General features: G+C 35.1%; 1 protein-coding gene across 7 annotated transcripts in view; it reads right to left on the reverse strand.

Annotated features, from left to right (window-relative positions):
• The window catches only part of Foxp2 (forkhead box P2), a 545,442-nt gene that overhangs the window by 109,362 nt on the left and 414,913 nt on the right, over positions 1–21,167 (reverse strand). For 3 of the 7 annotated variants that reach the window (XM_047561342.1, XM_047561339.1, XM_047561340.1), the window contains one exon: positions 6,385–6,459. The exons of the other annotated variants lie outside the window; for them this stretch is intronic. In XM_047561342.1, the coding sequence (XP_047417298.1) occupies positions 6,385–6,459 (75 nt within the window). The remainder of the gene's footprint in view (positions 1–6,384; positions 6,460–21,167) is intronic. 7 annotated transcript variants of the gene reach the window in all.

A 21,167-nucleotide genomic window follows, 5' to 3' on the forward strand; every position in this document is an offset into this window, starting at 1 on the left:
AAGCTAGCAACATGTTTGTGAGAGCCTGGGCATTTTAAAACTGTTTCTTGATACTAAAACGAAAAATAAGTTCTAACTTGAAATCCTTAACTTGGTGCAATATTTTATTCATTATTGAATCAATAGTGTGAATCTATTTGCACAGTTCATTATCATTATGATGAGGAATGTGAGTAATTGAAAGTGGTTTCACTGTAACTTCTTCTAAGTTCTATGATACATTACACAATTGTGTAACAGAATTTTGTTATTAGTAAACTTTGCAAACTCCACCAACTAATGATTTAAAATACAACATGAAAATTTAGGTTTAAGTTTTTACATCAGTGAAATTATGTACTGCTTAAACTGACATTCCATGTACTGAAATTATATGAAAAATCCAGTTGAGAAATGTTTACTGGCTACATGAACTGTGTCTGTAAAAAAAATTGATTTCATAATTTGTTAACCCTGTGCATAGCAAACAATTCATTTGCTTAATGAAAATTATGAATGCAAAAAATTTAACTTTAACAAAATAAACAGAAACGAATTGCAAATAGGCTCAATAAAAATGCATGCACATTATTTTATATAATTGATCATTTAGATACGTGTATATATGTATATTTGTGTGTGTGCATGCAAAAGTCAGGAAGATTTATAAACTAAGATGACTTGTTTTCTGCTCCTTTGGGTTATTAGTATACTTAAATAAGATAATATGAAAATATACAAGGGACAAAAATACAAATAATAAACACAGAATGCACATTTTCTTAAATGATGTTTAGAAATATGGAAGAATTATAGAGTGAACTATTAGAAGTTAATGCAGATTATGTATCATATGTGTAGAGACTACCAATAACAGCTCATTACAAATAACTTTATATGTGAAAGGAAAAATACAGTCTGTCCTAATAGGTACCATAAATTCACATTATTGCCACAGACATATTCAAGTGTGTGTATCAATTTATGTGATGAAAAATATATTAACAACAACAAAACCAGATAACTAAATAAATAATCCTTTCATCAGCCACTGATTTCTGCCATACTAATGCTTTGGTGAATCATCAAGGGGAGTAAATTATTCATTATAAATTTCAAAGAGCAGCTTCCATTGAAAAAGCTCTGCTATCAGTCCTTCTTGGAGTCAACATCAAGAGAATTCATGGCAATCTCAAATATTGCAATAAAATAGAAGGTGAGAGGCAATCACTCAGGAGAGGTCTCCAGAATGAACTGAACCCAGAGAGTTACATCCCAGATGAGTGAGGTGTGTAAGGACAATTACTAATATCTGGAATTATACCAGGAAAGAGAAAGATTTAATCAAGAAGTTGCATACAAATGTCAGACAAGGTTTTAAAAATAGAAACATTTATTCTGTTCCAGACGAAGCATCTGGAAGGTTTTTATAATAGACCTAAACATGGTCACTATACTATATGTTTAGGATATTAATAAAAGCAGCAAAAATGTGTTTGAAATATTTATTATGTGAAGGTTTATTTCTTACTGAAGAACTAAAGTACCAATGCCATCACAATAGTCAATAAAGCTACTCAAAATAATCATGATAGAATAACAAATATAATTTATACTGCTTCATAATAAAATCAATTCTATACTACATATCTTATTACTAATGAAAGAGTTAAATCTTTAAATACAGACCACTTCAGGAAAAAAAAATCAATATATTTCCCTGGTTAATTGTGTCCATCAAGTTTGATGAGACTATTAATACTTCTAGTGAGTAATAATCTATTTTAACTTCTGGCTACCCTCTGCCAATGCATTTGTATTAGAGGAAGGAAGAAAACACCAGTTGTATCTGGCATTACCGTACAAAGTTCCAATGTAGCTGTAATATCTTCCTGCACCCTAGCTGGATACTGACAACCGAGAGCATAGTCTTTTTTCCTATCATGTCACAGTTCCTCCGGCTGCCAAGAGGACATCATTTAAGTACCGTTAGGCAGGTTTCTGACTCTTCCACTTAGCTATCTTTCATTTGAAAAGTCACAAAGTATGTGAACAACAATGATTTTTGTGAGTGAATAAGTCAGAGTTCAACTCAGATTAATGAATATAATTTCCACTCAGTTGGAAACATGGTCATCTGTCTTAGCCTTGACCTAGGGAACAATGTCCACTGCTTCCTTTAGTGTTAATTTTAAATACATATTTTAATTTATTTCAAATAGAATTGCCAAGCCAGAGTATATTGGTGCTACCATAGACTGGACGTCTACTGCATACTTAATTATGTGTTAGTTATCAGACTAAGAACTTTTCAGGGATATCAGATTTAATTCCCAATGTCACCCTATAGGTAAATAGTATTATTGTTCTAAAAGTATGAGGGTATGAGGACAATTAATTTGCCCAATATTCAATCCAGTAACTCCAGAATCCACAGGATAGATTATTGGGAGCAGGGTACAATTTAAGTAAAGCCCAAAGAGAACAATGATTTTGAAACATAAAAAAGAGCTTCTTAAAGTCTTCACAATCCCCATCAAAAGAAACATTCAGGAGCAATAGCAATGGAGTCAAAACTAGTAGTGGAAAGATCAAATGTGATTGCTGAAACAATTTGAATGGGACATAAACCCACTAACTGGACCAAAGCCAGTCAAGTTTATAGGTCTAACATATTTCATTAATTAGAAGATTCATTTGATACAATGCTAAAGGGCTTAAAAATAAGACAAAACCCTAAGCAGTCAACATAATTGCCTTAGCACTTAGAGCTAACAGGCAGACTGCCAAGTAAAACAGTATGCATTTAGGTGTAAGAAACTGTAGGCAAGACTAACAATAAGATTATCTGCAGGTAGGTGTTAACGAGTCACTTGGACAGATGAGGTGTCAACAGGGTCTAGTTATATAATAGTGAGTTGTTTACCTGGGTTACTAGTGTAATAGGGAAGTCAAAGACTGTGAAATTCAGGATATTGACCATAAGCCATTCATAAGGATATTAGATATACCACAAAGATCCATCGAAAAGGAAGGGTATGTGTCCTAGCATGAAAGTTTGAAAGAAAATTAAAAGAAACCTGGCACAGTACCATATTCCTATAATCCCAGCTACTCAGGAAACTGAGGCAGGAGGATTATGAGTTCAAAGTCAGCCTCAGAAACAGTGAGACCCTGAATAATTTAGTGAGACTCTGTCTCAAAATTTTAAAAAAAATTTTAAAAAGGGATGGGGATGGGGATAAGTGTGGCTCAGGGATGAGTGCCCCTGGGTTTAAACCCTGGTACCCCCCCCCAAAAAAAGGAAAAATAAGTGAAGATATTTTTCAGATTAGTTTTACAAGACACCATTTGAAAAGATAGAATGTGAAAAACAAGCATTGGAAAGTAATCTCCCACAATGAAGCACTCTTACTCTCAAACTCTTTTCATTTAAAGCCAGAAAGTAATGATTTTTCTGAAGAAACCAAAATTGTAAGAAGGATATTATAATGTTTCTTAGAATATTAAAAACACAAACCATGGATCCCAAATACTTAAATACAACAAGCAGACAGAATTTAAGATTACAATGTTCTGGTAGAGGTGATATAAGTGGGTTCAGTCACTGCCCAGTACTACAATGAATTGGTATAGACACAACAAACAGAATGCATTAGTGGGTACATAAAATATTGCTACTGTTCAGCACTGTGATGCTAGAAAGGCACAGTATTCAGAGGGTGGCTAATATCTGATGGTTACTAATAAACCAAACTGCCAGAAAGAATGCCCCATGAAATATATTTGTATTGCATATTTTGCTAGTCATGTGATACAGTTAATACGTGCAGGAGGATGATGCCATGAAGAGCTGTCCCCATCTGTTTAATTTCAAATATGTACTGTTTACTTCTTTAAGGTAATTTGGGCTTTACATTTGGTATGGTGGCTTTCCCCTCCCCTCCCAATTTATGGTACTTTATTTCAGTCTTCATAATAAACTAAATGGATTGTTACTTTTTAAGTGAAGTAGGTACGGGGAGGAGCAAAAATTAATCTGCTAATTGAAAAGCATGCCTGAAAATTTCAGCATTTTATTTGTGAAAGTTGAAGAACTGTGGAAATGATATCTATGATGTTAAATTAACCCCTTGAAAGGACATATATAAGGCCCCTTAAAAGTTTGAGAACTGCAATTCACAATTTAATGTGAATGTCAGTCACATAGATGATAAAGGACAGTGGCTAGCTTCAGGTTCCCCTCTTCCATCCTTCCACAGTTTTCTCCTCTTAGTCCAAAAGAAACCCTATGGTGCAACATACTTAGTAGAGTACCACTCCAGGATATTGATACTTTTAAAATTTAATGAATATTAAAAGAGAACCATGCCCATCACATAGGAATTGTCAACCATGAATAATAGATAGTGTTTGTTTTAGTTTGTTTCTTGATTTTAAATCCCATTATATAGCTGTTTTAGCTTGCAGAAAGTTTATAACTAATGCAATCAATAAAGGAAAATAAGCATCTACTTAATGTTTCCCTTGAGTTGTAAAGCCGAGAAGTGGCTTGGTGACTAATGTGAAGCAGAGTTCAGCACCCTGCAGAGACAGTGAGCACCTGGTGTGTTCCAATGCCCTGCTCCTCCTCCCTCACTAGCCACAGAAACCATCACCAGCACATCTAGGACCTTTTCCATCTCAGAGACTAAATGTGGTGACAGACAAATGGCACAACCTCACACTCCCTTCAATGCAGCACTCAAGGCAGCAAGAACAACGTGGACACCTTAGGGTAGACCAAAACACTAGGGATCACAAATTGGGACTACAAATGGAGCCCTGCCCTTGAGGAGTTAGTTTTATGGTCCCTGGGTAAACTACTTCCTTTCTTCATATCACATTTTATTCTGAAAATATATCAGTGAAACATAAAGATCTGATGACATGTATTTCTTTTCTCTTCAATAGAATTTTTTTTAATGATAGAAATAATTTTAGATAAAGAACAAACACGGTTAGTAGTTAAGCCAGCTCACACTTTGGTCTAATAGAAACAATTTTTCCATTGGAATTCTTTTAGGAAAATTATTACCAATTAGAGGAGTACTGCCCTATTTTTACTGTACTATTTTTAAAGTGTATTTTTGGATTAATCTTCTTTATTAAGTTTAAGTATATAATTATGTTTGAAGTACCTTAAATTTATCTTCCTTTAAACTAAAGAATACTTAGAATTTCAGATTGTTTTAGCCCTTCACATAAATTTAGTTACATCAATTCAACAAAACTCATCACTACTTTTTAATTCTTGCCATTGTTTTTCAAATATTATTACAAAGAGTGCTCAGGAGGGCCAAACACTTTAGGATTAAAATGAGTAAGACCTCAAACCAGATGATTTCAGATCATCACAGAACCTCCATATACAAAATTTATTATCGATCCTCTACACCAACTATTGACATTTTAAAAATTTCATATCTTCCATAAATAATACCCCACATTAATTTGATGCTACTTTTAATGAAAAAATATCATTTTAAAAACTATGGTATGGGATTAGATTTTTTTCCATTGACAAAAAACAATGATTATTTGTTTAAAAGAGTCTTAATTGTGTTACATTCTATCAATTACAATTAAGAAACATTATGCATAGGGTAGTAAAATACAAATTTTGAATGAGTCAATTCAGGAGTCCTCTTCCCTCTGAAACAAAACAAGTATATCAACTCATATGGAAACAAGTAAAAATTCTGTATATTAAGATATGTGACTGTACATATTTAGAGATTTCCTGAGAATATAGGTAGTATTCATGCTAAATAGAAGCATGAAGTTGTTCTATTTAAAGATTCTTGAATGGACACTTCAGGATTATTGTTCATTTCCAAGGCTAATGGGTATGTAAATTGGGTCACAAAAGCAATTTTCATTGAATATTATAGTTCAAAGAGACAAGATTCACTCTAGTGGCAAAATACACACACATAAGCTTTGACATACTTATATGCAACTTGCAGAATAGGGAACAACAACTCTTTCCTAAAATATGTATTGGATCAAATCATAATCTGTACTCATTATTTTTCTGCATATCAGTACTTTCATCAAAGTAGTCCTAAAGTTCAAGAAAAGTGTATCAGTGATATAGACTTTATATTATATAATTAGGTGAACTTTAGTGTCAACTCACAGAGACTGTGAACTGTATATTTGATGAAACATAATTGAAATGAGAACACAAGAAGTAACAGAAAACCAACTAATTGCATTTGTATCTTAACATTAGCTGTCTCTTGATTATCTGCCCCCATGGAAGGAATTGATTATAGAAAATCAGAGATTATCTGTTTAGTGGGATTGGGTCCATGGCCTTGTGTATAGTAGCTGAATTTCTATTTGCCCAATGTAACTTACTGCAAATGTGTTGTGAGGATGCCCATCACCAGAAGAGTGGCCACAGACACATAATTTTGTTTCTGGAAGCAATTCCTAGATTAAACAAAGAGAATCAGGAGTTGGCTTCTTTTTCTTTTTCTTTTCAGTCTCAAGGCTTATGCTAATAATGTACATTATCATTTTAAAAAATCATCTTTTGGGGAATTATTGTTGTGGCAGATCAACATAGGAAAGACTAGTCCATCTTTTCCTCACAGTTAATACTAGCACAGATTTTAAAAACTGAAATCATTTGACAATGTGAAGTTGAATAGCTGAATCATAATGAATTAACCAATGACAAAACAATTCACTGATTATCATGATGCTGTCTTAGGAAACTCAGTTACCACTTCTAAATTAAAATTATATTCAATAATCATAAATACTCCCATAGATTTAAATGGCACTGTGATTTTAGAGTATGGAATACTGTTTGTTATTAAAACTTAATTATCTCCATATAATTTTGAAAAAGCTACCCTCTGACTTTTAGCCAATTACAACCAATACCAATGAATATAAACGTTTCTTGCCATGAAATGTGAGAATAATCCCAATAATTTCTTTGACTAAACAGTCTTGGCTATGCATTATTATAGTACAATTGTTGTGATTAAAATTCACCTAAAACTATAGAGCTGTACTCCATAATATCTGTTAAAACCTGTTGAATTTTGCCATTTGCATTGAAAACTACTCTATATACTCAAATGTATAGTTTGCATTTTTATCTGTAAAAGCAAAGTGATTATTTATTGATAAATGACATGGAATGTCATTTTTTACCTAAGTAGCATTAGACATTTCAAAGATTTTGTCTGAAGGGCAAAAGGATTACACTGCATTTGAATAGACCATGTGACAACACATCCTTAGACTTCATGTATGATATGAAAGGATGATCCCCATTCACAAGATACACAAGGGAAATTATAACCATACCAGGAAAGAAGAAAAGCAAGGGGGGATGTGGTACGGGTGTCAGGGAGTATTTGTAGTGGTTTGATGCATGTAAATATTACATCTTATAAATAATTCTTTTCAAATACATCTCTGAAGTTCAGGGGCTCTGTTTAAGAAACGGATTGTATATGCTTTACATGACTATATGCTGTTTTCTTCAAGATAAGAGCAACATTAATTCAGACGGGAAAAATGGCTTCCAAAATATCCCCTTCCTTCTCTTTCTTGTGAAGAAGTATGTCACCTGATGCTGGCAGATAGGGACTGGGGGGAAATGTTCAAGTTATATTTTACTGTCAGAATCCAACAAACACGTTTTCATCTAAATTATTTTGTCAACAGCCTTGTAGTACCCTTACTAACCTTATTTGGCACCAGTGCATAATTAGATACACAGGGGTGTGACTCCAATTGAAGGTGTTGGCATTGTAGCACTCTGTGAAAATATTAACTATGAGGTTAACTCCAATTTTCTCTTCTTTAATTAAATGCACATGGTACTAATGAGGTAACCTACTGTTCCTTGATAGCACTAATTAGCTAAGAGGAGAGTACACTCTCACACTGCAATTTAAACCTAAAAATAAGGTTGAAATATGCTAATTGCAGGCAATTTAAAACAGTACAAGTTGAAGAACTAGTCATAATAAGAGAAACTGACTGCTTTACAGCTAGGCAGCTGTAACTTTGGTTAAAATCAAAACAAGCTACACAAATTTTGGACTGCTATTCAACAAGGTCATAAGCATCCTTAGAGATAAAAGGTTACTCCATCACAATAAACAGAAACAACAACTCTCCGATAGACATGCATCAACATAAAACCCAAAATAGGTGACTGTCACAGGAACTCCAAAGTCACTGACACTATTTATATTTAATGTTGAAAATTAAGCTCTATAAATAAGCAACATCACTTTAAACTCTCTTAAGAGCATCCAGATTAAAAACAATATAATAAAATCTGTGTCTCAGAAATTAACAAAACATGTTGAGATACTGATATTTGTCTTCGTAATAGGTGAGAAGGGAAGATACAGAGAGAGTCAGCCCTCTAGGACCACATGACCAGATTTTGAGACAACGTATGATGATAAAGATACACAAAAGATATGATAAAATTAGAGGGTATAATTACCATTTAAAGGATATAGGTGCCAAAGTACCAGAAGGATTTCATCATAGTCAGGAGGTTTTCTCTAGCTTTCTTCTACAGTTTTGGAGCTCTGGAATGGAATAGCCTAAGGCTTCACTGTGAGAGAGAACGCTCCCTATTCTTAGCTCAAATGACTCAGAAACATAATTTCAGTAAATCTAAGTATAATCCAAACATATCTTCTTTAATTGTTTCCTCAAACATTTCCCAAATATAATTTTAACCAATGAACATGGAGATAACATCACATGAAGCAAGATTCTGAAGAATATTCTAAATCATCAAAAAAGAGATTATATTATGTTTTGATTGGTACAAGTATATTTTCATTATTTTTGATTCTCCAAAACCCCATGATATGTCTTATTTTTATTAATCAGAATCTGTGATTAACCAAAACACTCATGCCAAATCATTCTTATTACTAGAGAGACTAATAAAGCCCACTAAAATGATACTGTCATTAATCTATCCTTAGGGACGAGAGACATAGACCTGCCCATGCTGTGGGTTCATGGTCACATTTTCCTGTCCTTATCATTTTGCATGCAAAATTATACGATACAACAGTTAAATAATCACAAGAGTTGAGCAAGCAATAAAAATAGTTAAAAATCAAAATGTTGAAAAAGGAAGGTCAACTGAATCTTAAGTTTACTGAAGAACAATAACTTAGAAGAAAAGCAGGACATTTGGAAGGCAAAGGCTTTTAAGTAATTCCCAATGAATAATTCCTGGAGTTCGAAGTACGTGAAAATAAACTTTGCACAGCCATTAGCCCGTCATCATGTCTTGCCAACAGGTTTGGTTAAAAAAATTGTGCTTTGAAAAACCCACCCAGTTTCTTCTCATAACTGTCCTAAATCTTTCTCAAACAGGCAGAGACAGAATGTTGGCACAAGATGCTAATAAACCTCTGAACAACCAGCTTTAGCAGACCCATGAAGTTGCAGGTTTGTAAAGGAGCAGCAAGACCAATGAAGTCAGTCACTTAGAAATGAGTCTCCTGAAGGCAACCTGACATGGTCCAGCAAATCACAGGGAAACACAATGCAAATGGATGTTTTAAGTGTTTGCATCTGTTTCAAATAAGCACCAAAGAACCTTTTAATAGTGAGAAGGCCAGGGCAATGTACTGGAATGGGTTTTCAACATTAAACTTCAGAAAGGAATCTATTCTTCAGTTAAAAACGGCTCATCGTAATTTTCTGTTAAAACAATAAAGAGTAAGCCATGTAGTTTTGAAAATAAGAATACTGGCTCTGGAGACAGTCTGCCAGGGTTCAGATCATGACTCGATGCTTACTAGTGGTATGACCCTGACCAAGAGAGTTAGCTTCCCTTGGCCAATCTCTTTACAAGGGGAGTGACAAACAACACTATCACAGAGTTATTAAATATATAGAATTGTAAAGTCCTTAGAATAGTGCAGTCACCCTTTAGTTTAACATTTGTTAGTTATATACTTAATATTTATTAGCTATCACTGCTTCCTCAGGACAGCAATAAATTTTTTTTCCAATAAAGATTACTGAAATCCTACTATATAAAAAAAACACAATATACTGTACAGGATGCAAAAAATGCACAAGACATTGTATCTGTATTTAAACAACTTTCAATCTATCAGTATACTTCACAATCCAAATCAGAGTCTCTTACACATGAATGAAGAAATATTTTTTTTTCTCTTTAGAAAGCTGGTGCAGCAAAGCAAGAAGCTTATGTGGGTGGGTATATTTGCATCCAGATGCAAAGCATAGTGAATTGTAAGAAAAAGAATATATCTTGCAAAGTTGAAAGAAGTATATTTATTATAGAACAATGGGAATTTTTATATATTGACCTTTACAAATGAAAATGTTTTAAGTTATAATTCTTTTTTTTTGGTTGGCTGAAAGAGTGCTCAAATTCTTCTTTCACAAATGATTAAAATATTTGTCTTAAAATTTTATCTGAGGAGCTGGGGTTGTGGTTCAGTGGCAGAACGCTTGCCTAGCATGTGTAAGGCACTGGGTTTGATTCTCAGCACCACATATAAATAAATGAATGAAATAAAGCCCTACCAACATGAGAAAAATATTTTTAAAATTTTTTTAAAAATTTTATCTGCATCGCAGATAAATTTTTATACCTCCCACTCTGAAGGTATAAAATGAAGAAAAATTTACATAAAACAAATCAAAGTTTAAAACTACAGCAAAATAAATGGCTGATTGGCCTTTCTTCACTCTGTTTTGTTTGTTGATTTGGTTGTCTGTTTTAGACTATTAATCATATCTGATGGATATTGTCCCCAGAGATATTATGGCCTGGGGGTCATAACAGGATGACACATGTTGGCTTTGCAAATCCACACTACTTCATCCTTCCCCAGACTATTGGAGAAAAACATTAAAACTGCCTAGGTCTGACAGAGGAGGTGAACAAAAGAGAACTGGTGTCTGGAAAACATCAGCTGAGTATTTCATAAGCCACGAGGATCAGAATGGTTTGGTATATTGTTTGGAGTCAGTCAACAAGAAGCAGGGACCCTGTACCCCAGAGAACTAAATCAATATGGGCACATATCCAAAGCATTTTCACTCTTCATTTTGAAGGAGTTAGACTTGCCTTACTTCCTTCAGAGGTGCAGATAGATTCCAAAACCCTTATAATTGAGAAGAACATGCTGCAACTATTAAAGAATCATTTTTCATAGGAGGAAAATGAAGTCCAGGCAGTAGAAATTATTTGTTAAAAGACATGATTTTATTTATTTATATATGTATGTATTCATTTGTTTATTTAAAGGCCAATGTGCAGTATACATTCTATTGTACAGGGTCTTGAACTTTAGCAAACTTTTTTTTATTTGTTTGTTTTTGGTTCTGAGGATTGAACACAGGGGCACTTAACCACTGAGTCACATCCTCAGCCCTTTTATGTGATTTATTTAGAGACAGAGTCTCACTGAGTTGCTTAAGGGCCTTACTAAGTTGCAGAGGCTGGCTTTTCCTCCTGCCTCAGCCTCCTGAACTGCTGGGATTACAGGCGTATGCCAACAGGCCAAGCTCTAGTAAACTTCTATGACTGAAGATCCAGGGCTACATGCCTAGAAATTCAGATTCAAATATCTGGGATAAGACCCAGGTATAAGCAGTTAACAAGGATCTTGGCGACCGTCTCTTATAGCATCTCCGATCTTACTTTGGGCCCTATTCAGGATATTTGCTTGACAGGTGATTTTGTTTTTTATTCTTTTAATTTATTATTCAGTCAGTCAACATTTTCCAGTACCTACCATGTGCTATAAACTATATTAGCCATGTGGATATAAAGGGGAATAAAAATTGTCTCTGCCCCCAGAGAGTGAGGAAAAACAACTTGTTAACTGGGATACAAGAAAATAAGTGCCATTTTTAGGGACTGTCTTTGTTTCTTTGTTTTTGTATCCTCAATCCCTTTGGCAATTCAGTAAAATTGAAAATAACTTTCTCAGAATAAAATGTACTTGCACATTTATATATAAAAGGGATTAAAAAGGAAATCAATTGAGATTTGGTTTTCAAAATGTTTAGAAACCACATTTGTGAACTATTAATAAGTATGCTTCCTTATTAATGTATTAGTTAAAAATACACAGTGGCAGGTTTAAGAACCAGTATAATTTTAAGTAGTAATGAGCCTAGGTAACATTTCTAGATACTTTTGCCAACTGTGATGAGATATGAAAACATCTACAATTTCTACTGGTGACAACCTTGTAGATACTACTAATATTACTACTGGGGTTTTTGTCCTCATTCATCACACAATAAAACATTGTTTTAATTAGATGTGAAATAGAGAATACTTTTTTCATTCATTCAAGTTCATAGGCCTCCTGAACTCTACCAGTGGATCACAGTTTAAGAACCCTTGAAATTGAGAGAATTCTGTTGTTGAAAAAATAAAAAGAACATTTTGACCACACAGAGAGTGACTCTCAAAGAAAGAGTTGAAATTAATTATTTGGGGGGAAAAAAACAAAAGTGAAAAGGAAGAGAGGGAGAATCCAAAGGGTTTAGGATTGTGCCCAAGAAATGTGATGGTTCTGTTATGGCAGGAGGAGGGAAGAGATGGGGAGCATCTCTGTGGGATAAGGCTGGAAGGAGTAGAACTACGAAGAGTTCTGCACATCAGACAGTGAATTTCTATTATGTCCTGATGGAAAGAGGATTTGCACATCTTTTTAAAGGGGATAAGTGGAAAGCATGAAGTTGTGAGTTCAGACTGCTACTGGCTGGCGGCCTAAAGATTCCCCAGACAGTTACTTACAGCATGAGTCAAAGCAGCAGTGGTGGAATGAGAGGACACTCAATATGAGAAAAGGCCAATTTCAGAGGATTTGAGAACTACTGAGTGACTACATGAGACATGAAGAATAAGGGACAGTAAGAGTGGACTGATATCCCTAGTAGGTGAAAGGATACAGGAAAAATGTGGAAGGAACGGGATAGAATGTGCTTCATTTGAAAATGAGTGGTGAGGGCAGGACATCAAGGTACTGTTTCTAGCTGACCTTTGCGTACTCAGGTCTGAAGTTCAGGTGGTGGGGCCATATGGAGACCTGAGGATTTTCACTTACATGATGGTGGTGATATCGTGAGTAGGAAATTTCTGAGGGCACGATCATCTGAAGCAGGAGTTCCAGGCTTGCACTGGGGCTCAGTGTTTCAGTATTCCCAGGGAGCTCTAGGTATGCTGAGGTTGGCTCCGCCTCCCCGGACGGGTGGGGAGAGGAGGATTTTTTTTTTTTTAATTTGCATGGCAAGTAATGATAATATGCAGCCGGAGTTTAGCACCACTGATAGGCTGAACAGAAAACATGGACAGAAGATGAGAAAAGCCAACAAAAGGCAGAAAAAGGAATGGCCAGAGGACTGGCACCGAAATCTCAAATATTTTTGAAAGGGTCCAGAAGGATGAGAATTGAATGCAACTCTCTTGAGTCTGTCAGTGATAGTCAACAGGACTATTCCAGAAAGTTAAGAAGGCCAGAAACAGAACCACAATATACTTAGGAAGAAAAGGAAGTTCATATATAAACAAGTTTTCCAAAGTTGAATGAGGAAGCAAAGGAGAAGGACTAGTGATCTTGTTTCATGAGTGTTTCTGTTTTTAAAGACTGGGAACTTTGAAGGTATAGAAATGCAAATGTACAGCTGACAGGACAACACCCTGAGAGAGGGTAGGTAGAGAAGATGCAATTGAGAGGCAAAAATGTGTAATTAGAAATGCCTCTCAGTTTTAGGAAAAGACACAAGAAAGGCAGAGGGAGTTCCTGCCTGGTGGCCTTTATGTTTCTTTTAAAGTAGAAGGCAAATAACTGAGAATAAAAGGAACAAGTGTGAGGTGGGAGCTTCAAGGATGCAGTGAAAGCTGGAGAGGTAGAGGAAGGTGTTCTGGGACCAGCAAAATGACTGCTGAACAGTGAAGGAGGTTAAGCCCAAGTCACAATCAACATGGTCTGATATTGTGGTTTTCCATAGGAAAATGTAGTAGCTTCTTTGGAAGTAGGAGTAAGAAAAGCAATGATTCGGAAAATATAAGAGCAAGTGCTGTTGCAGGATCAGAGAGGATGATACAGAAGAGTGTGTGTCTGATACCATCATCCATCACAGAATGCAGTTGGATCAGGGAGAAGTCCAGGTGGTGGGAGTGGTAGTAAAGAGAGTGTGTGTGGCCGGGGGGATGGGCTGGGATTGTGGCTCACTGGTAGATCGATCCCCTGGCACACACGAGACCCTGGGTTCGATCCTCAGCACAACATAAAAATAAAATAAAGGTATTGTGTCCACCTATAACTAATACATATGTACACATAAAGAGTGTGTGGGAATCAAGAGAGAAGACTACTTATGCTCAGAATCCAACTCAAAATGATTTTAATGAATGGGTCCAAGCTAATATTGTGACCAAATGATTTATGAAAGTGTGTAAAATTTATGTTCACTTTCTATACAGATCAGTGCACATTTTTAAAGATAACATAATTTCTTGCCTAGTAAGCAACAAACCAAACTGGAACCATTCAATGGTTTTAATACAAAGCCAACATGAAAATCCAAATTTACAAAATCGATTACTATTTCCTTAAGGAAGGAATTATGGGGGTTGGGGCTATAGCCCAGTGGCAGAGCACTTGCCTGGCATGTGTGAGGCACTGAGTTCAAACCTTAGCACCACATAAAAATAAGCAAATAAAATAAAGGCATGCTGTCCATCTACAACTACAAAAAAAATTTTTATAAAAAGAAGGAATCATGCAAAAAATATAGTTAGTATTGTATTTATTTAAATTGAAAATTTACTTAAATTGGTACATTTCATAGATGGAGGCAGAGTTGTACGAAGTTATGTAACTTCATGCACACATTGTTTCCTTGCAGTTCTCTGTTGTTTTCTGTCTCCTTAGTGTTGAAAGAGTTAAATTCTTTAAGAGAAAAATCAGGGTTCAGTCTAGCAGCCAAACAGCTGAGTGTTACAACAGAAGTCTTTGCCTACCCACCTTCCATTCCTCTCTTTGGTAGCAGTGTTTTCCTTTAGAGAGTATCCCCAGACTGCTCCCCATCACATATACACTGCTGGACTCACTGGAGAACGAGTGGGTGACATAAGGCAAAACAGACTCCCTCCTGCAGGCACTAGATTCCAGTGTCAGTGACTCCAGGACTCCTGCTCTGCTTGCTGTCCTTTCTGAGACTAGGCTTTTGTTAACTTCCCCTTGTATTTTGTAAGTAACCCTATATCCACTTTTTAAAGTCAGATGCCAATTTCTGTGATCCGAAACACAAATACAAACTAACTAGGTGATGTTAACATATCTCAATCAATGATCATATTGCTAAAATCAGAATTAAACAACAGCTTTAAAAATAAGTTTTGGAGCAAATTTCTTATTACAATTCATTTTTATGGAACAGACTGGAGATAAGCATGAAAGTCAGGATCTGTCACTGTTGGCAAATTTAAGTGATATAATCACAGATTGTTATAATTTCAGTTTTATGAATACTTCTTTTTCCCTCACTAAAATGTCAGCTTGAATAGTCAGACTCTATATTATGTAAAGCACATTGTGGTATGGATATAATGGCAAAAATAAAAAGAGGCTAAATACAAAATATCAGCAGTGGCACAATATATTCATGTATTCATCATTGATGGATATTAGCATTTTAAAATTTGGTCATAATTTGAGACTGTATACTCAATCACTTTTTCTTGTTCAAAAGATTATAAATTTCTTTTAAAAGGAAATAAATTTTGCCAGGTGCCATGGCACACACCTGAAATCCAAGCTACTACAAAGGCTAAAGCAGGAGGATCACAAGTTTGAGGCCATCATGGGAAACTTAGCAAGACCCTGCCTCAAAATAAGAATAAGAATAAGAATAAGAATAAGAATAAGAATAAGAATAAGAATAAGAATAAGAATAAGAATAAGAATAAAGAGTGCTGTGGATGTACCTCCATGGTAGAAAGCTTTGGGTTCAATCCCCAGTACCACATACAGACAAGTACATACACAAATACACATATACAAAAAAACACAGAGATAGTTTTATTTTTTAAGAAAAGAAAGGCTAGATAAATAACAACAATGAACAGTTTTTATCCCAATGCAGACATCATAGGTAACTGGAGGACTTAAAATTTTAAAGTGTTTGCATATTAATCAATTAACCCACTGACGTTACTAAAATGTTTAATTATTTTTAAAATGAGATTTTTAAAGACATTTTAAAATTGTTGAGGAATTAACAAAGATTACAGAATGTAACAGTGTCAGAGTCAGATCTTTCACCCTGTTTTTAGTCAATCCCTTCTTACTCACTTCAGAAAGCTGCCATCATAACTGGCACTAATTGGCACCCTTGTTAGAAATCTCAGCAGAAGAGCCAAGAATAGAAAGGACACGGACACCTCTCACCCAGAGAGCCGGGCTGTCTCCACAGGTAAGGCTGAACTCAAGGAGGGGCAGCTGACCTGGTTGCTGTCTTGGGGGAGGAACTACCTACACCTGTTCACCAACTACAGCGACAACATGAATCTCCAGGGATGGTAATCAAGTATCTTTCATGTTCCTAAAGGCAGTGAAAAACAAAGGATGCATGTAGTGCTGCCACAAGTGAGGTAGTGATTATATTCTGGAACGGAGTGAAGGGAGCCGTCAACAGACACTTCTGGCATGAGATATTCCTCCAGAGCACTACTGGGGCACTATTGTGTTTTTGCTTACTTGTCGTATGCATGTTTGCTTTGTTCAAGAGAATATTTTAAGCTCTTCAAGAAACAAACAGGAAGATGAATTTCTCATGAACATCTGGAGAGTAGGAGACAAAAATTTTAAGTAGGCAATAATTACTGAATAGATAAAATGGACATATGTGTCCACTGCCATCTCGCTTCCATGGATACTACTACACATCACCATTCATTTGTTAAGAACTGAAATTCAAAGTCAAGAGAAGTCACTAACCCCAAGAATGTATGGATAAATTGGGAGGACAAACTGCTAGTGATGGGTGTAACAGTACATGCACTGACAGATGTACTTTCAGGTATTAGAAGAGAGGAAGGTACTTGTATGGCAGGTAAAAAATAAAAGGCTTTTTAGACGATGTGATAATAATGGACAGTAGTACACAAATGGGGGGTGGGGAGGTAGAGCGGGTAAGAGAGGTCTATGAGAACGCTTGGAGGTGTATTTCCCTGAAGCAATCAGAGACCCCCCACTCAGTCCTACAAGGTCAGAGGAAAGAGTTCTAGAGGAAGGTGGCAGGGATGGAGACAGGAAGAGAAGTCAGGTCTTCAAGGACTCCAAGTACAGCAAACTAACCTTTCGGCACTTCTACTTTCTCATTATTAGAAATGTACACCACCTGCCATTTCTCCTTAAGGATAATTGAAAGGCAAATACATAAAAATATTTCTCAGGTATTTCAAGTCCTGTTAGTGTCATCCTGAAGAAACAGCTGTGCCCAGGGCAGAGTGTCACAGATATTCTTGGAAATCTTCATGAAGGCAAGAAGAAACTGTGTGTCCCTGCACACCTCCCTCTTTCTTCTGTTCAGTTGCTTTACCATGGTCTTCATGTGTTTTATTCCTTAATATTCTTTTCCAAATTTCCTAAGTATTCTAAAAAGTACTTTAAATTATTAAATATACTATGGCATATTTAAAGTCAGCTCAGTATCAAAATTCTTGGAGAATTCTGCTTTTGAGAATGGAGAGTACTAAAATTTAACTTGAATTGCATGTCTACTAGAGGGACAAAAATAAGCTTAAATTTTGTACTACCAAGCACATGGTAAGATAATATAAGAATATATATTCATTTTCAAAAAAGTTTTGCAAACTAAATAAGAAAATTTGGAAAACAGATGATCTCAGCTCAGTTTTGTAAAGTTAGCACTGAAAAGAAGTGAAACGAATATTTAAAATTTGGGGTTCAAGAAAAGGGGACACTGAAGTAAATTTAACTGGATATTGTCCCTTCCTTTGCTATTTGGGGCATTCAGAATATAATTTCACAGCTGATATATTTTTCTTAATGTGATTTTCAGACTACATCTAATGGAAAATGCCTGGTTAGGATTAAGAGACATAGTACAGATGTTAAACCACATTTGCATGCAATTATTTCTAAAACAAATGCCAGGGTACAGAATCTATTGAAATGGCTTTGGGATGGCTGGCATAACACATTATAAGAGCTTCCAATCTCTAAGTAAGTATATATTCTGCATATTTCAAATCAAAATACTGGGAGTGACATCAACCTGAGATTTTTCACCTTGACTCATTGCTTGAGAATGTATGAATACAGTGTTTGAGTCCAAGAATTTAGGGTAGGCAATGTATATTTTTTAAAGCAAAAAGTGCTTTTTTCTTAAATGCAAAAGTTTGTTCATATGTTAATATGAGGAGTTGAAAAAATAAAATCACCACAAAACAATACAAATTAAAATAATTTAATGTGCAGAATAAAACAGTATAGTAATAGACTGGATATACTGGGTAGAATTCAACTTATTTTGGAGGTTTTTTCCTTTAAAAAGCAAAAAAGGACATATGAAGATATGATTTTTTTTCTTAGCAGAAATGTAAGCTGAGTTGATAATCGTATAGAGATATATTTAACTAGAACAAACTCTTATTCAAAGTATTTCTGAAATACATTTGTCACCTATCCAATCAGAAATACCAGTGAGTGAAAGGAAGGGGATGGAGCACTCTTGCTTTGCTTACATAGGCATTGAGCTTTCACAGAGGCACTCGCCCTGGCTATCCTTGGAGACTGTGGACTGGGCAAGGCCTTTACAATAATTACCTTTTGGTGATCTTGTCCATGGGAATGTATTATCAGATAAGGACTTGATTTAATGAATGAAGCATGATGATTTACTGCTATATTTGTTATATATCATTACAAAACAGTGTCATGCTATTAATTTTTCCAAATTCACAAAGTACCAGCATCACTTTTACCGTAAGGTTTACTCCTTAGGGGGGAGCAATTCAGATCATGGTCACCCCTAGGAATGCATAAGGGAACTGGAGGATGTGGCAGTCCCTCTTCTGATCCCTGCAGGGGAAGCAGCAGCAGGCTTTGGATTAGTTACTTTTCATCTGCTGTTGGTCTCAGTGGCAGCTCCTTTTCTTGCCAATAATGGTAAATGACAGACTCTTTAATGAGGAATAGACACTGAAAGTTGTACATACAGAAGCTTAACTTGTTGTTGGCATCTCTAATTATGATTTGGTGTCTGTCAACCTCTTCCCTCTCTTTACTTTTTTTGAGAGGTAGAGAGAAAATATGGCAGGAGAGGAACAATGATTTAAAAAATAGCTCTTTCCAACAGAAAAATCTCTTAGCATGTGACATGAGAACTCTCATGATGCCAAGAAAACTCCAGGGGAGGTCCATCACAGCTGCTCACTTTATCTTTCATATCAAAAGCTTATTGAACACACTGCAAGGTGAAAATCTAACTTCATTACTAAGTTCCATTGCTTCTCATCATTGTTGCCCAACAGTTGGGCATGGTGGAGTATAAGAAACACAGGAATAAAGGGAGTCAGTGTCATGACACTGGAATCTTCTAATGGTAGTGATGATGGAGACCACCACCCTCATGGGAGTGTTCATGTGTCCCCTACCTTTCCCTCAAGAATCATGGTTCTATCTTAACCACAGATCAATATACCTGGATTCCCTACAGTGAAGATACTCAAGGACAAGTAGTATTGACATTTATTACCTCGTCATCCTCCTTATTTAGATCTCATAATCTAAAATTAAAAATTTGAGATGTTTTTGACTAGCAATTAGGAGGCTGTATATTATCAATGATAAAAGGGTGAAAGGTCTATGATTTGGAATTAGACTGAATTCACAGCTCAGCTCAAACTGCCAGCTACATGAACTTAGACAATGCAATTTAACCTCTGTAAGCCTCAATTTCTTATTCTGTGAAATGAGAAAGCTGAATAAATGCTAGTAAAGAACAAAATCATAAATGCTTCAGGATCTTTGTTACATAAGAGAAAAAAGGGATTAAAAAAGAAATGAAAACATGAGAAATATGATTTCTGTACATCACTGATTACTTAGTCCCCCTTTACACTGAACTTTCTTATCCACATAGATACAAGGCTTGTCACAAAGGTGCCTAGGATGACCAGCTTGGACTAAGAGAAAGACCTATCTCAAGCACAGGTATCTGAACCATGATATTGGGCAAGCACAAAATCATCACACAGATACATGGATGAACTAACAGGAAAAGCTGCTCTGTATTCACAAACCATAGCTTAAACATCAAAATTAGCATGTAAGCATTTTATATATTAAAATATAACTAGATTTTTATGATGCAAAATTATTAAAATAAATGTAATTTAATTTCTCTAAGAATTTATTTCTTGAAAGTTTAGATCAATAAAGATGGAAAGCTAAAATTTCAGAATTAGAAGAGACCAAAAGCTATCATAGTTATCATTACTTGCCACAATAAAAGGAACAAAAGACTATGTTAGAATCAACTGAAATCCATCATGGCTATATATGTACTAAAAATAAAACAGAATTGTGTATTGGGAAAGAAATTGTCAAAATTTAGAACTGTGTTACACTCTATTAGAAATTATTCATTTCTAAGCTAGGACCAAGTTACATTACCCAATAGCTGCTCTCAAGAATGAAGCTAATTTACATTTAAAATAGGAATACAGTCTACTCTTTAAAAGCACAATGGTAAACACACCAATTTGACAATTACATTAATATGAGTATTTGCATAATCTGTCTTCTACACCTGTTCTTAATTTGAAGCAGCTGCAGGACAAATCACATCACACTAATCTGAATGGGTATATGCATGTTCCAAACAATAATGCACGCATCTAATGTTCTGAAGATATTTTATTTTTTAAATGATTTTTACAAAAAATAGTAAAGTGCCTGTAGAAACCATACCTAATATTTAGTTGGGTGATGTTAATTAAGAATAAGAATCCAAAGTTATTATATTTTTAGCATTTTTATTGATTTATAATAGTACAAATTATTATCCAAATACTCTTTATAAACAACATGAATTTTATTTAT

The sequence above is a fragment of the Sciurus carolinensis genome, chromosome 8 (genome assembly GCF_902686445.1).
Source record: "Sciurus carolinensis chromosome 8, mSciCar1.2, whole genome shotgun sequence".
Lineage (NCBI taxonomy): Eukaryota > Metazoa > Chordata > Mammalia > Rodentia > Sciuridae > Sciurus > Sciurus carolinensis.